At 36.3% G+C, this 15542-nt stretch overlaps 1 protein-coding gene across 4 annotated transcripts in view; it reads right to left on the bottom strand.

The window, feature by feature from the left end:
* Positions 1-375: 375 nt before the first annotated feature.
* LOC108711011 (anoctamin-4) overlaps positions 376-15542 on the bottom strand; it is an 89193-nt gene continuing 74026 nt past the window's right edge. For 3 of the 4 annotated variants that reach the window (XM_018252312.2, XM_041586260.1, XM_041586261.1), the window contains 16 exons: positions 15316-15450; positions 12878-12974; positions 11891-11951; positions 11629-11711; positions 11195-11335; positions 9536-9700; positions 8969-9005; positions 8385-8496; positions 7840-7894; positions 7020-7117; positions 5990-6132; positions 5143-5295; positions 4176-4323; positions 2123-2242; positions 873-978; positions 376-586 (listed from right to left, as the gene is read on the bottom strand). In XM_018252312.2, coding sequence (XP_018107801.1) covers positions 395-586; positions 873-978; positions 2123-2242; positions 4176-4323; positions 5143-5295; positions 5990-6132; positions 7020-7117; positions 7840-7894; positions 8385-8496; positions 8969-9005; positions 9536-9700; positions 11195-11335; positions 11629-11711; positions 11891-11951; positions 12878-12974; positions 15316-15450 — 1846 coding nt within the window. In that variant the 3' untranslated portion in view covers positions 376-394. The remainder of the gene's footprint in view (positions 587-872; positions 979-2122; positions 2243-4175; positions 4324-5142; positions 5296-5989; positions 6133-7019; positions 7118-7839; positions 7895-8384; positions 8497-8968; positions 9006-9535; positions 9701-11194; positions 11336-11628; positions 11712-11890; positions 11952-12877; positions 12975-15315; positions 15451-15542) is intronic. The other variant, XM_041586259.1, reaches the window with a different exon arrangement.

Below are 15542 nucleotides of genomic sequence, written 5' to 3'. Positions count from 1 at the left end.
TTTTTTTTTTTTTTTTTTTTTAAAGGAAGGTATAATTACATGCTCCCCCTATGAATACACATTCTAAATGTCTAATTTTCCACTTGCTTGTGGCTTCATAAATGCTTTTTTTTTTTTTTTTTTTTAAAACAATAACCATGCTGCCTTATTGAAAGAAATTGAAAACCAGAATAAAGTTCTTAATACTGTATTCTAAACAGGCGCTTTAATCAGTGTGCAGAGTGATACTTGAGAATAAGATAAAACTTGGAGGTGCCATATTCTACACCAACCTGGGCCAAACTCACTGGGGGTGCTCAATAAACTTGTACCCCATAGTGTTTCAATATTTTGCTCTCTTTTAAAAATAAAAAGCAGTGTATAAATAATTGATACCTTTCTTATTCCTAGTTAGTTAGGGCCACTCATTATGCTGACATTTCCCATTTTTTTTCCTTTCTTTCTTTTCTTTTTGGACTCTTTCCAGCTCTGCTTCATACATCATCTCCTGTATAAGGTATTTTTCTCGTCTCATCCTATCCCTTAGGTCCTTAGGAAGGTCCGGTATTAGGTAGGAGATCAGATGTTTTATGAAAAAGACAAGATGCTAGAATGAAAAAGATTGAATTAAATCAGTACAAAGGTTAATTAAGGACCACATTTCCTGTGCAAGCAGTTTTAATGACCTGTCTGAAGCAGAAAAATAGCAAGAACCATTCAATGAATGTGCTACATAGCTACACGTTTCCCTGGGCTCCCTTTCTTAATAAAAGACCTACTGTAAACCTATATTTAGATTTTTGCTTCAGTAAAACAGAAGTCTATGGGAGTGTTTCCTGGTATTTCAATCATAGTAGTTATTGGCATGCACATAGAAACACATTGTTACACACCTCAAATACAATGATGAATGCCAATCGAGCTGCTAAAACATGCCAGAACTGCAGTGTGTAAGCGTAGGGCTCGGGAGCACTTGGGAGGTCTCTATAGTCGCGGTACCTTGAGGAAAAAAGAGGATTTAATTTAAACTAAGGAAAGCAAGACATCAAAAAGAAAAAATCCAGTGCAGATCAAAGTTCCCCAGCACAGTAAACATATTCTCATTTATTTATGTGAATCTGGAAACTCCAAATAAGAATACAGTTTAAAACTTAAGGGTAATGGCACATGGGACTAACAATGCCTTGATCAGTTTCCTATCAAGGAGGGCATCATTTTGGGATTATGTAAGGTCTTGTGGGTTGAGACTTGATCAACAGTGGAAGCACCTTTACACAAACCATTCTTTATTTATGCTATATAGTACAGGTATGGAATCTGTTATCCAGAATACTCTGGACCTGGGGTTTTCCAGATAACAGATCTTTGGATCTTCATACCTTAAGTCTACTTATAATTATTTAAACATTAAGAAACCCCAATAGTATTGTTTTGTCTCCAATAAGGATGAACTGTATCTTTGTTGGGATCAAAGACAAAGTACGTTTATGTTTTATTATTAAAGAAAAAAAGGAAATTATTCTTAAATATTTGGATGACTTGGATAAAATGGAGTCTATGGGAGATGGGCTTTCTTAAATTCAGAGCTTCCTGGATAATGGATTTCTGGCTAACGGATCCCATACCTGTAGTAGGAGGGATTGTTTAATCTTTTATTCCAAGCTAGGCCATTTTGAATGAATGCTGCCCAGCTGGTACAATGACCCATGGCCCCAGATGACCAATCCATAGCCCCCCAAACACTATAGGGGTCATGAATGCCCCCTATAGTGTTTTGTCCAGCTATGATGCTCTTTCACTGCCAGTAGAGATATTGCAGGAGGAAAACATAAGGATTCATTTATGATGCATGGGAAAGGATGCAGAATGCAAAAAACACAGGGGCAAGTTCCATGTATTTTGCACTCTATGCCATAATCCATGGGTGAGCACCCAAAGGCAGAGGCCCAGATCAGCAGTTCCCAATGAATACAGAGCTACTTGTATGTCCCTGTAGCAGAATGTAAGAGAAGTGCTCACCCTCTACAGCTTGAACTGGATTTTTATTTTACGCAAACAACTGAATGCAAATGCTTGGAGAACAAGCACTAAGGGCCCCTTAATGCAATAGCGCTTATGTCCACATCATTGGCAAATGACTTACCTGCAATATTTAACATGTTGTTCAGAAAATTCTCTTTCATTCAGTGTAGAATTCAAATGGTTTTCAAAATCAGTCACCAGAAATACTGAAAGACTGGCATTAACATAACCAACCATGCATCTAATCAAAGGACAGAGAAGGAAAGTTAATGAACAAGCAAACCAAAGGCATCATACTGTAATAAATAACCATTAGATAATGAAACAGTCCCGAGGGATGGCCAAAGTTGAAAGACTAAGAAATTCAAAAACACTGCCATATGAAATGTAATTTTTATGATGATTAAAGGGATACTACTGTATAATCTTTTGTTCCCAATTTAACCCAACTCTACAAATCCCTGTCAAATACAGCATGCCTTTTTTTGTCAATGATTGCTTTAATTGACAAGGAAATATAAATCTTCAAATAAATAAAAGCAGAATTGCTCAAGATGCTCTTCCAAACACTCTTTGCATTGTTTTTTTTCTTCTCATTTTCAAGATATTCAGCTGGTTTTAAACTACTAGTATAATGAACTTTGTAGACAGCGAAGAAGCAGTAGTTGTGATTAAAAGCCTTTATTCAAACAGCTAAAACAAAAGAACCTTCTTCTATTCGTCTAGGTTCTATTGTTTTAGCTGTTTGAATAAAGGCTTTTAATCACAACTACTGGCCCATGGAGTGTGTGCTTCTTCGCTGTCTACATTGAGTTACTCAGCTACGGGTTCGGGGCGCTGCACCCGGGCCACTAAACATCTTCGGTGAGTTTCCATACATACAAGATTGCAGAGATTTTGAAATGTTTATGCTGTATACTGGTTGAAGCTACACCCTACAACGAGAGACCCAGGGTTTTTACACCTGGGTCTGGCTCTGCGCTGGGTGAGCCGTTAATTTAATTTAATGTATTTATTAATCGATTTATTTATATATTTACTTTTGGGGACTGAGCCGGTAATTTTCTCTAATGAACTTTGTAACATTGGCGCCACCTTCAGGTCCATTTTTTTCAACAATGATACAGTCGGGAGAACATGTTCACAAGGAAAACAGAGAGCTCTTTTGATGATGCTCTGATGGAGAAAGTAATGAGAAAAGTAATGAGAACATGTCTCTCCTGAGCTGAGCAACATCAGGAGCTTTCTCTGTTTTACTACTGACAATCTCCTGATTGTATCATGGTGAGAAAACTAATCAGTGGTGGTGCTGTTGTTACAAAATGCATAATTTTAGATAAAACAGCTTAATATCTTCTTGACAACACCAAGAAAAATAATAAAAACAAAATGTAAATTGCAAAAGTGCATAGAAGAGCACTCAGCATTCTCTTGGGTCACCAGACATCATCACTGCTGCTGCTGCATTCATTGTGGCTTCTCAATGGCTCGAGTTTTATTTTGGGCATGTAGCAGTCAAGCATAGGAAATATGCTTATATTTTTTTTACATTTTCTGTAGCAAAGGTTATCTGAGAGTTCTTTCATGGAGATGCAACTAATGAATGCAACTTGGCATGAACATGAATGACAAAACCTGTCTGGTTGTGTTTACTGCACTTATAGAGCTACATTTACCCATGTGAGATGCAAGTGAGATCAGAAATTATAGGTATGAGACCTGTTATCCTGAATGCTTGGGATTTCCAGATAAGCGTTTTTTCCGTAATTTGGATCTCCATATCTTAAGTCTACCAGAAAATAACTTAAACATTAATTAAACCTAGTAGGATTGTTTTGTCTTCAGTAAAGATGAATTATTTACAATGTACTGCTTTATTATTACAGAGGAAAGGGAAATACTGTTTTTGTTTTTGAATTATTTGATTAAAATTGGTTTCCCATACCTGTATGATGACAGTGTCGCTCAAACTATGTAAAAATCAAACACTTTGAAGATATTTTCACACACTAGTATACACACACATATTAAAACTAACAACATAAACCTAGACATGAGAAATACATAATCCCAAATATTTTAGTCAATAATTTCTACCTGTTGCAATTCAAAGAGAACAGAGAGTATATTTTCTATATAAATCAACTTCAGATAATATGAATATATTACAGTACTTTTCTCCAGCTCGTCCTTGACCTGCACACGGTCCATATTTGTAAGCATAAACCAGACGAGGGATGAAGTCTGAGGTCACAGCTATAACGAAAGCATTGGTGATAACTGAGAGTATTCCGATACCTTCAAGAATGCCGTACCATATACCTGATCAAAACAAAGTATGGTATTTAATGCAAGCAGAGATAGCATGTTAGGGCATTCATCATATTCACAGCATACCATTGAGACCCTACATTGCAATTAATACAAAAACAAAAGGACATTCAACAGTCCATTTAATGGAATTACTACAGATAATTTCCATGCAAGACATGGAGTCAGTATATGAGAGATGTTTGGGTGCTCTTTTTGCACTCTTGCAGCTACAATTGGTCTCACCTATATAATAGTACAGACAATTTAAGCAGAATCTTTAAGCAGAATGGAAAAAAACAAGACCGAATGCAAAAAGAGTTAGACACACTTTTACAGAGACTAGGAAGACTGTACAACAAAAATATAATACATTCCTCTCTTAAAATTAGCAATCGTTATGGACTCCTCTTTGCCCCCACTTTGCCCACCAATTTAATGAATGTATAGTTATATTTCAGCCAGTAAGTGAGACACTGATACCGTTTTTTTCCAGGGCTCACAAATATTCATCCAAAGTAGAAGTAGAGCACAACAGCAGAATGTTTTAGTGGAAATTTGCCTGTATAAAGGCCCCCACTCAACAGGCCCTAAGGACTGGTAGGCAGCATATTTCTGGGTACAGTTTGCCACAGGTAAAAACCAGCAATTGTGATCTATGATTCAATTTATTTTTATGTTCTTATTTGGACAGGCAAAAAAATGCACTAAAACACAAGAAATAACTTTCCTGTATAATGTTTTTATTAAAGAAAAGGTTAAAAAAAAGAAAATATGAAAAAACTATAAATATATTATAACTTATTTCTTTTAGATACTTTAGAGACTCACCTATATCCTTTGCCCGGGAAGCTAGGGGCCTCCTCCACTGAGTGATGAATTTATAGGCATCAAGTCGGATTTCAATAATGTTGTTAAGTAGGGCAAGTAGAGGAGCTAATGGAAAGGCAGCCACAAAGATGGTTGTGAAGCCAAACTGGAGAACTGTAAATAAAAAATACAGCTCATAAAACATAGGATTGGCACAAAATAAGTCGTCAGTCAAAAAGAAATCTGTAATATTAGGAAACAGATCCGGATACATTTTTAGAAATCACTTAAAAACTATTGATGTGGCTGTGAAATCAAAAGATTGGAAGTTTATGGTCCAGAAAGTGACAAAATAATGAAATTTGAACTTAACTGTATTCGTGAACATGAAATTAGCTGTGGTATATGAATGATCTATATAACAACCTTGGGACTTTGCTTACTATGCAAAAGTTTCCTTGAAACAGATTGACTTAGGTTAGCCACAGTTCAGTCGATTAGGAAGCTCTGAAAAAACTGAAATAGTCCAGTATGACTGTGCTATACGACCTTTAGATTTCAATAATGGATTTAGCTTAAGAGACCTGCTTTGTCACATGTCCCGATACAATAGCTAAATCACTTTTGATATCTGTTTATTTGTTTTGTCGAGTTTTATGGGAGCTGCAGTAAACAACTCGCTTTCTACCACTTTTAGGTTAAGGTGAATCTAAACTTTAACAACCACTGTAGGATACACTCCCAATCTGATAATCATATTTCTAACATTATTTAAATGTTTTACACAAATTCAGAAAACTCACACAGCATTTGGATATATTTCAGACTGCTATATTACACTACAATCAAACTGTATAAAGAAACTCACTCATTTCAAGGTACTCTTCAAAAAGTCCGTATGGATTGATTGGCTGCAAGTTGTAGTCCTTTTCCCACTGTGGAAGGTTAGCTTTTCCTTGAGCTCCATGTTCTTGTCGTAATCTTCTTCGTGTCCACCAGTTTTGAATAAGTCTGCAAAAAAAGTTACAGAGTTAAAGTGGTGGTTCACATTTAAGTTAACTTTTAGTATGTTATAGAATGGCCAATTCTAAACAACATTTCAATTGGTCTTCATTATTTATTTTATATAGTTATTTTTAATTATTTGCCTTTTTCTTCTGACTATTTCCAGCTTTCAAACGGGGGTCACTGACCCCATCTAAAAAACAAATGCTCTGTAAGGCAAAAATGTATTGTTATTGGTACTTATTTCTGTTTAAGCCCTTTCCTATTCATATTCCTGTCTCTTATTCAAAGAGACTAATAACAAGATTGCTGTAATTGCAAACTGAAGAGCTGCTGAATAAAAACCTAAATAACTCAAAAACCACAAATAATATAAAAATGAAAACCAATTGCAAATTGTCTCAGAATATCAATCTTTACATCATACTAAAAGTTACTGCAAAGGTGAACAACCCCTTTAACAAAAAAAAATGATGAAGAACAAAAAGTCCAAATACAGCAGGTAAGCTAAGCCTGCCTTGTGGTTACTTTGATAAACCTGACTGAGGAGTAAAGGTATAGGACCGTATTTAGTATTAGGTTGTGCAGTGGCAAGTGCAAGACTCACAAAAATGGCATATATACAAAGGTGCATGTACGATGATAGACATACACTAGCACTGCAATGGACTCTAAAAATTGTGAGTAGAGAGAGCAGACCCATGTGCTTGGAGAATAAGCGCTGTGAGCTATGATTTTGCTTGAACACTTGCATCGGAGCATTAATAAATGAGGCTCATGAACCTCACAAATAAAATATGTTACAGAATATGTTTTGCAAGGCACTGTACACTTACTGTTAGCTCTGAAAATATACGAACCACTAAAATATATATTTTGTGACAAATACATACGGGTACCCAAGTTCCATGAAGTTATTCCAGGTCTGCTTGAGAACCATTATTATTCCCATCTGCAAGCATAGGTCAATAAGGCATCCGCTTGGGTGGCACTGGTAGGCGGTAAATATAAAAGAAATGCGTTTATTAAACATTTACTTTATGGCTATTTTTGAAAAATTAAGTGTCACAATAACAGGTCAAAAAAAAGAAAAAATGTATGCAAGACTTTTTGCGCTCTAAACTGAGTTTATTCTAGTTAATCTATATTTAACACTCCCACGCTCTAAAAACCATTCAAACAGCTTAATTGGATCCTGATAAAACTGAACATAGTGTGATACAGACCTTTAATGTAAGCTCCACTGGGGCAATGCATCGACCTAAGGCAAACATGTGCCCGAACCATTTTAGAACATGTATTGTTATTATCTTTTCAAAAGATCCTCCTTCATTTCTTAAGGAAATCCCCAGAAACAAAACAGCCACATATATTATACTGTATAACATTTATTAAGTCTTCTGTTTGAATAAAAATATACCTAATGCTATTTTCCTCAAACAGAAAACTAACAATTATTGCATTTTCATTTTAGTAAATTCAGCCTCATTATTTCTTACATGGATAATGTGTGTGTATCTGCTTGCATATTACTTGTAATACTCCATTTTCTATCAATACATTTGACATACTCCATTTTTTATATACAGTAGAATCACAATATCTGGCATATGCACATATTACTAATTGTTCTTATGGTTTAATGAAGCAGGTTGCAAAATTTGCACAGAACAACATGCACATTAGATAAATGTCTTAAGAAAAAGCACTGACCTCTTCAAGTCGCCATTTGTTGAGCCTTAAATAAGCCCCGGGTCTGCCAGTAAAGCTTTAATCAAAAATTACATGTTTTTATAAACAATATTGAAAAATTACCACCAAATTACCACTGATAATGTTGGCACACAATACACACATTTACACATAAGGGGTATAATATCCTATTAAAATAAACTTTGTTATATGTTATTTATCCCAAGGAGCTTTATTTATCTCTATAGCTGTGTTTTTGGTATGGCCCAAAGACTCTAGTGAAAAAGTAGTATATGTTATACTGCAGTCACCACCAGTGCTAGCCAATCTGGACACTGATCGTCATCATTTATATTTAGGGAAAGCCACCAGTGTTATAGCTGACAGTTAGCTGCTTCATCTAGTTACAGCTCCCTACAGCCATAAGGTAAAAATACACCATTTAAAAAACACAAAAAAATATTGTATCTGGCTCCTACTGTTCAGAAAAATATCAATCGGAAAACATGACTTTTACACAAATTCTCATTTTTTACTCCTTTTTTCAGAGCCCAGCTCCAACTTACCGTCCAAGAAAGAATGCAATGTAAAAGGTGGAGCTGTTCAGATTGACAAACTGAAAAAGAAACATTTTCAACGTAAAGCTGTTCTCCCATTCTGATTCAGTGCGTGGCTGTTCTGTGGGTAAAAACATTGAATACTGTAGTTTTCACACCACTGTTTGTCAATAAGAAGAATATCAGTATTTTAAAAAAAGAGCATGCTGCATGTCAACTTGCTGGATAATCAGTTATATTTATACTTTATCTTATTACAATCCAGCTACTGTAGTTATAGACAATCAGATTAATCACCAACTATGAAAAAAGTGTCTGGAGAAAAAAGAAAAATGGTTTAACTGAAGAAAATTCTAGACAATGAGCCCTATTTATCAACTCTGCAGACTAATCTGTTTCCATCCTGTTATAAACCCACAGAAGCCTGAAGAGATAATCGCATTAGTTATATAATAAATGTATTCCTATGCAAAGTATATGAAAAAGCACAAAATATATTTCTCTGCCTTTCAAAATGGATGATTTGTTGAGGCACCTGAACTGTCGTCTAGAAGCCAACAAAATTGCATTGAAAGTAGTATGAAAAATCTTACCAAGGTTTGTAAGAAAAAGAGCAACCCTTTCATAGAGCTGAAAAACAGGAAAAAAACATTATTGATCAACCTGTTTAGAAAGTATTCTTCTAGCCTTTTTTTTGCCTTATCCTCTTTCTTACTCTTACTAGATTAACAAATGTACAAAGAATTTCATCAACAGGGTCATACTAGTGTTGATGAAGTTTTTTCACACCCATGTTTTCCCTGACAGGGAGATAAGAATTGAATGAATCATGACAATATTCCTTTAAATACAAATAAATACCAGCATTTTGATACTATATATATATATATATATTGTTAATGGCTCTGTCTCTCTAGACTGAGACTTCTCAAACACGTTTTTGAATTTTATGTAATCATTAGCAACCAACAGGTCAAGAGCAGATTAAATAAACCTGAATTATTGTACAATAAAAAAAATGTCTGTTTCTCCTGTATCTTGGAAAATGTGCCATGCATGTCATAGTACTGCTCATGGCTGTTCCTTCAATGGGTTATCAATTAATAATAATAATGTTCTCATGCAAGAGGAGTTTTCCACTTGTGCAAACAACATCTTACCACGTTCAGAAGCATTATAATGCAAAAGTTAATGCACACTGCCGTCCCTGTAGTAGCAACCTGAGAGTTATTCCGTATTAACGCCCACTTAAAGGCAGCAAACGTACTGACAGTCACAACACGATAAATAACAATGCCGAAAACTGCGGCAATTACGACACATATCTGGGGAGAAAACACACGAGAGGTCAATAAATCATTGGTTCCTCTGTGAAACTTTTATATACCATCAGAAGCTGGATTATTTTCCTGCCAACAGCTAAAATGGAATAAGGTTTCTAAGGGAACGTAGATGCAAAGCTGCTGTGAAGCAACCAACACAAGGCCCTAGGGTGGAATAAAATCTGACTCTTAGGGGCAGATTCACTAAGGGTCGAATTTCGAAGTAAAAAATACTTCGAAATTCGACCCTCGAATTGAAATCCTTCGACTTCGAATATCGAAGTCGAAGGATTTAGCGCTAAACGTTCGTTCGATCGAGCGAACGATTTTTCGTTCGATCGAACGATTAAATCCTTCGAATCGAACGATTCGAAGGATTTTAATCCAACGATCGAAGGAAAATCCTTCGATCAAAAAAAGGTTAGCAAACCTATGGGGACCTTCCCCATAGGCTAACATTGACTTCGGTAGGTTTTACCTGCCAAAGTAGGGGGTCGAAGTTTTTTTTAAAGGGAAAGTACTTCGACTATCGAATGGTCGAATAGTCGAACGATTTTTCGTTCGATTCGTTCGATTTCGTTCGTATTCGAACGAATTTAACCAATTCGATGGTCGAAGTACCAAAAAAATACTTCGAAATTTTTTCATTCGAATCCTTCACTCGAGCTTAGTGAATCGGCCCCTAAATGTGAGTAGAAGGCAAAGTGCAGGTTTAGATTTCATTCTGTCTGGGGACACTGCCATTACAATGAACCATGTACAGTGCCAGTATGATCAGTAGACTTAGCATACACTGCTAATTTCAAAATAGAATATAATACAATGTAGTTATAGGTATAATAGTTTTAAATAAAACAGTGTACAAATGAAACAGGAATGCCCACATCATCATATTCATATATTCTTAACCCACTCTTAGGCCATACTCATTAAGGTATGCTTCTTTTTCGAGCTTGCCAAATGAGCGGATCTTTGCCCTATTTGGCCACCTGCATTCTGGGCCAAATCAGGCTGATTCGATCGACTGGGCCCTGGGCTAACAATTGGATCATAATTAGCATCTATGCATGACTGTTGGGAGAGAACCAAATCAAGGCACTGATGCAGTCTCTGCCCAACAGGATCTTCAAATTTACCCAATAGATAATGATAAATCACCAATCAGGTAGATAAGTTGCCGACTTGAAGGACCAAAGCTGCAGCTTAAATCTTACCATTTATGGCCAGTTCATTTGTATTTCATGCTTTAGATAACCTTTATTTAAAAAGAGGTATGTCTAAATATCTATAAACCAAGGGACCAAAATAATACAATACTCAGTAGGCTACTAAATTATATAATACAAATGTGATAGTAATAAATATGGATTTTATTTAATTTACAGAATAGGCAGAACACATCTTTAACACAGGCCCTATGTAATTTGCCCATGCTCAGCACAGGTATATATTGCCCCTTGAATGTTCTTGAGAATATAAAATGTACATTTGACAAACCATAAAAAATATTCCAGAAGCAGAAACAACGAGTCTGCTGCATTTATCTGCAAAGGCTTGATAAGGCTCTGGCTTTCCTGATATTGGGTTTACTCGTTCTTTCTTTGAGTATTTGGCTTCAAACTGAGGACGGATTTCTTCCTGGACAAAAAAAAGGAAAATTAAATATAATTATCAAATTAACACACATCTTTTTCTCTTCAGCAATACTCGCCCACCCCCACATCTTTAACCCGTGAGCCACTAGCCATTGGATATTTACAAAAAATGTTGCCAACTAGTGCCTGAATGGTGGCATCACAGATTGACAGAAAGGGACCCTACCCAGGTTGGTGAACAAGGTTTATATGCTTCAATGTCTAAGTTTGCTTAATGCAGTAAAGATTGAAGAGTGGCATGAAATGTAGTTAAGCATCAAGTCTTGTTATACCAACCTCTTCTTCTTCCCAGTCTATTAAGTCCCAGTCGTAGGCAATTACTGCTCTTCTCCTTTTCCAAAACTCCAGAAACACTGTAGCTAAAAAAGTACAACACATAACAAACATAATTTGCATATTTACAAAAGCAGCCAATACTATTTATAAAGAGGGAATATTTTCACATTATTGCTCAAGTGGACAAGGTAACTGTGCAGTCTAATGATATCTTGCAGAAATGCCCCAATAATTTTGTTTCCCGCAAGATGTTAATACTTACCCCAAACTGCCATAAAAACAGCAAAGAACACTGTTGCACTATTGTCAAACAGATGGGTAACCTGCAATATAAAATACATTCTACAATACTTGCAAGCATAAATGAAAGCATTTAATTGTGGTATTTATTAGGCCATAGCCGGGGCGGCATATTGTCTCTGCAGCTGCACAAGGGCACTTATCTGCCCTTAAAAATGATTTTGCCACAGTTGTGGCCACATGAGGGAGGCTGAAAGAGCAGCCCTAGTATAAAGCTACCACTTTACAGGGGTAGAGTATTTACCTTGTCCATAGTTACCTTGTCCCCAGGTCCCAAGCATTCTGAATAACAGGTCCCATACCTGTATTATCATATTATTAGATCCAGTGGTGTATATAAAAGTCACTGGGCCCACAGCAAAATATTTTTAAGAGCTTCCTCCAAGTTTAGGGAGCTGATCTGTTGCAGCTGCCTGTTCTCTCCACCTATACCTGCCCATAAATCAATGCTATGTAAGCATTAATAAATAAGCTCAGACAGAAATTAAGTGCAAATCAAATCTGATCAAATTCTGGGGGATTCCATTACAAAAAAATGTAAAATTGAGGATTCCATTGTCAGGAGGGCCCTGCACTGACATCATCAAGCCACGCCAGACACATGATGTCAGTGCCCGAAAATGGCACGAAAATTTGTAATTTATGGATGCCAAGGTCACGGGTTCAATGCCCGATTACAGGTCGCAATCACTTGGCATTCCTGGGAGCTGATAATTATTATTATATTGATTCCTGGACTTTTGACCCCTTCCCTTGTTCCTGGTCCTTGATCCTGTGCTGCCTGCCTTTGAAACTCTTGCCTAAATCCTGACTACGCTTATTTTTGATCATTTGGTTCCCGCACATTGGACTTTATACCTAGTGCTTTCTCCTTGGTCTGGACTTCTCCGTAATCAGAGATGCAAGGCCCCTGACAACCCCTCCCAAAGATGGTTTTATTGTATATTACCTTGGCATAGATGCAGCTGTCTGACAACCTCATGTACGGGCAGTATTTGTCACACAGGGGACACATAGTAATGTTTGTGGCTTGGCAGATTTCTCTACTGCAAAACAAAAGTGCAACAAGACCATAGTACTGTGAAAAAAAAGATTTATTTGCTTCCACCAAAGAGCGTGCCAATATTTCTGAAATATAAGTAATATTTTATATTGATAATTATTGAATTGATCAAACTGGCTGATACATTGGCCACTCCAATTTCATCACAGTTGCAATGTCTGCATTTCACATTATAAATACATCTCACTTTGTGATAAAATTCAAACAATTTGCTCATGTATTGCCAAACTGCACTAGCCTGGCTGATGGCACCATTAAATATGCAATCAGATGGCTGTGTGGAAGTACGGGAAGTACTTGATGACATCACACGGGTGAAATAAGGTCACACAGTTTTCTCTTTTGGTTAATAAACTCTTGTGTGTATAGTCAGGGCTGTATTTATATATATATATATATATATATATATATATATATATATATATATATATATATATATGCACCCGAGGGTCTGTGCCTAATACTGAAGATTTTGGAGGACAAATTACCACTAATTACTTACAAATGTAACCATGTATTACTATGGGCAGATCTATCAAAAGTCGAAGTGAAAATTCAAATTTTTAATTCAAATTTCGAATTTGAATTTTTGAGTTTTTTTATTGCCAAAACTGTCAAATTCAACTAGGAAATTATTATAATTTGATTTGAGTTTTTTAAAAATTCAAATTCGATTTTCGAGATTTATCATACACTGGCCCTTTAAGAACTCAAATTCGACTATTCTACACCTAAAACCTGCCAAATTGCTGTTTTAGTCAATGGAAGATGCCTTGAGATCAATTTGGAGTTGTTTGCAGCCCTCCTAATATTCTAGGTTTTTTTGGAGAAAAAACTCAAATCGAGTTTTAAAACGAGTTTTCGAGTCGATCCAATTCACCGGAGTTTTGAAAATTTGATTTTTCTAATAAATTTCGATTGGTCGAATTTCGAGTTCATGGGAGTTTATGGGAGTTTTAAAAAACTACAGTGAATTCAAAATTTGACCCTAGATAAATCTGCCCCCTAGTGTTATCTTTAGCTATACTGTGTTTGGTACCCTAAAATCTGTATTTAATTTTACATAGATGTTAATATGTGAGCAAGCTTTATACCTTATAGCTCTACCCAAAAACTTTGGGATTTTTTACATAATGATTTTTTTTCTAAAATAAAACTTTCCAATAGTGGTTCAGTGTTTTCTGGGTCCGACCCTTAAAACAATGTAAAAGGAGGTCTCTCATCAGCTTTTATCAGCTGGCTTGAACCACTGTTCAGGAGTGCAGAAAATGTAGACAGATGCTGTTTTAAGAGCAATTAAATTTACAAATAACTTTAAAGCCATAAGGCTAGTGCCACAGTATGGCCTGAGGAGAAACCCAGGACAAGAATTCGCTCCTCCGCTGTCCCAGTGCTGATCAACGTACTTGCATCTGGAAACATTGACTCCACTCGGGTACAGGCAGACATGGCGGATTTCGTCACAAAATGCAAAATCTTGCGTTTCACCCCTGAAATCTGCTGCATCTGCCTGCACTTGAGTAGAGCCAATGTTTCCAGGTAGAGGCATGTTGATCAGCACAGGCCAAGATCTGCATAGTGTGGCACTAGCCTTAAACATTTGTAATGAATGTGTATTAGAAAATTGCTTATCACAATATTTTCTTTTACTGAGCTAAATCTAGTTTTTGTGTACGGGACATAATAAAATAACAATCGAGCTTGGCACTTGCAAATAAGACTGGGTACAATTGCTTACATATCATCATAGGCTGTCATATCACATCAGAAGGTGCAAGGCCACACATCATCTCAGTGTATACCAGTTTATGCTTAAGGTTTAGTGGTCTGGTAAAGATACCTGAAGATTGGTATCCAGCCGTGGGTCCCATATTTTCTCAAACTTTTCAGGTGTTTCCCAAGCATTATAGGTCAGCTTGATTAGAGACCAGGTAGCATTTATTAAATCAATCCACTTTTGGAGTGTAGGGGAATTGGAGCTTATTATCCATTTCATAATTACCAGCTTTTTTGCATAGTACATGATACAGCGTAGAAGTGTTCTAGTTTTTTGTAGAAGCACTAAATCATCTATTACACCCAGTAAGCAGATTTCAGGAGATCTAACTCCAGGGAGAGACAGAAATTCATTGCTTTATCGAGTTACTTCTATCCAATACGGTGCTACTCTAGGGCACTCCCACAATAGGTGAAGAAACCCAGCCTCCCCTGAGGGGACATCTTTAAATTAAAAATAAAATAAAAAACAGTATGGAATTATAATGTCAGTATCAAAACTAAAATCAGAAAAAGAAAACCTTGAATATATACTTTGTAGTCATTACCTGACTTGGCAGCTGTCTAGTGTAAACATTCCATAGAGGAAGACAAACAAGCCAACAATGGCTGCAGGGAAAAGCATTCCTGTGTACCAGCCAAGCCATGCAAAATACAGACCTATCTTCTCGCCGAAATACCGCCTGTTAAAAATACAATGATAAAGAACATAATTAGCACAATACTAATGAAATCAGAACAATTGCAGGAAACTGGAAAAGATGAAACCCACAAA

This window comes from Xenopus laevis, chromosome 3L (assembly GCF_017654675.1).
Source record: "Xenopus laevis strain J_2021 chromosome 3L, Xenopus_laevis_v10.1, whole genome shotgun sequence".
In the NCBI taxonomy this organism is placed as follows: Eukaryota; Metazoa; Chordata; class Amphibia; order Anura; family Pipidae; genus Xenopus; species Xenopus laevis.
The sequence above is the reverse complement of the archived record's forward strand: the minus strand, read 5'-3'. Positions and strand labels throughout refer to the sequence as shown.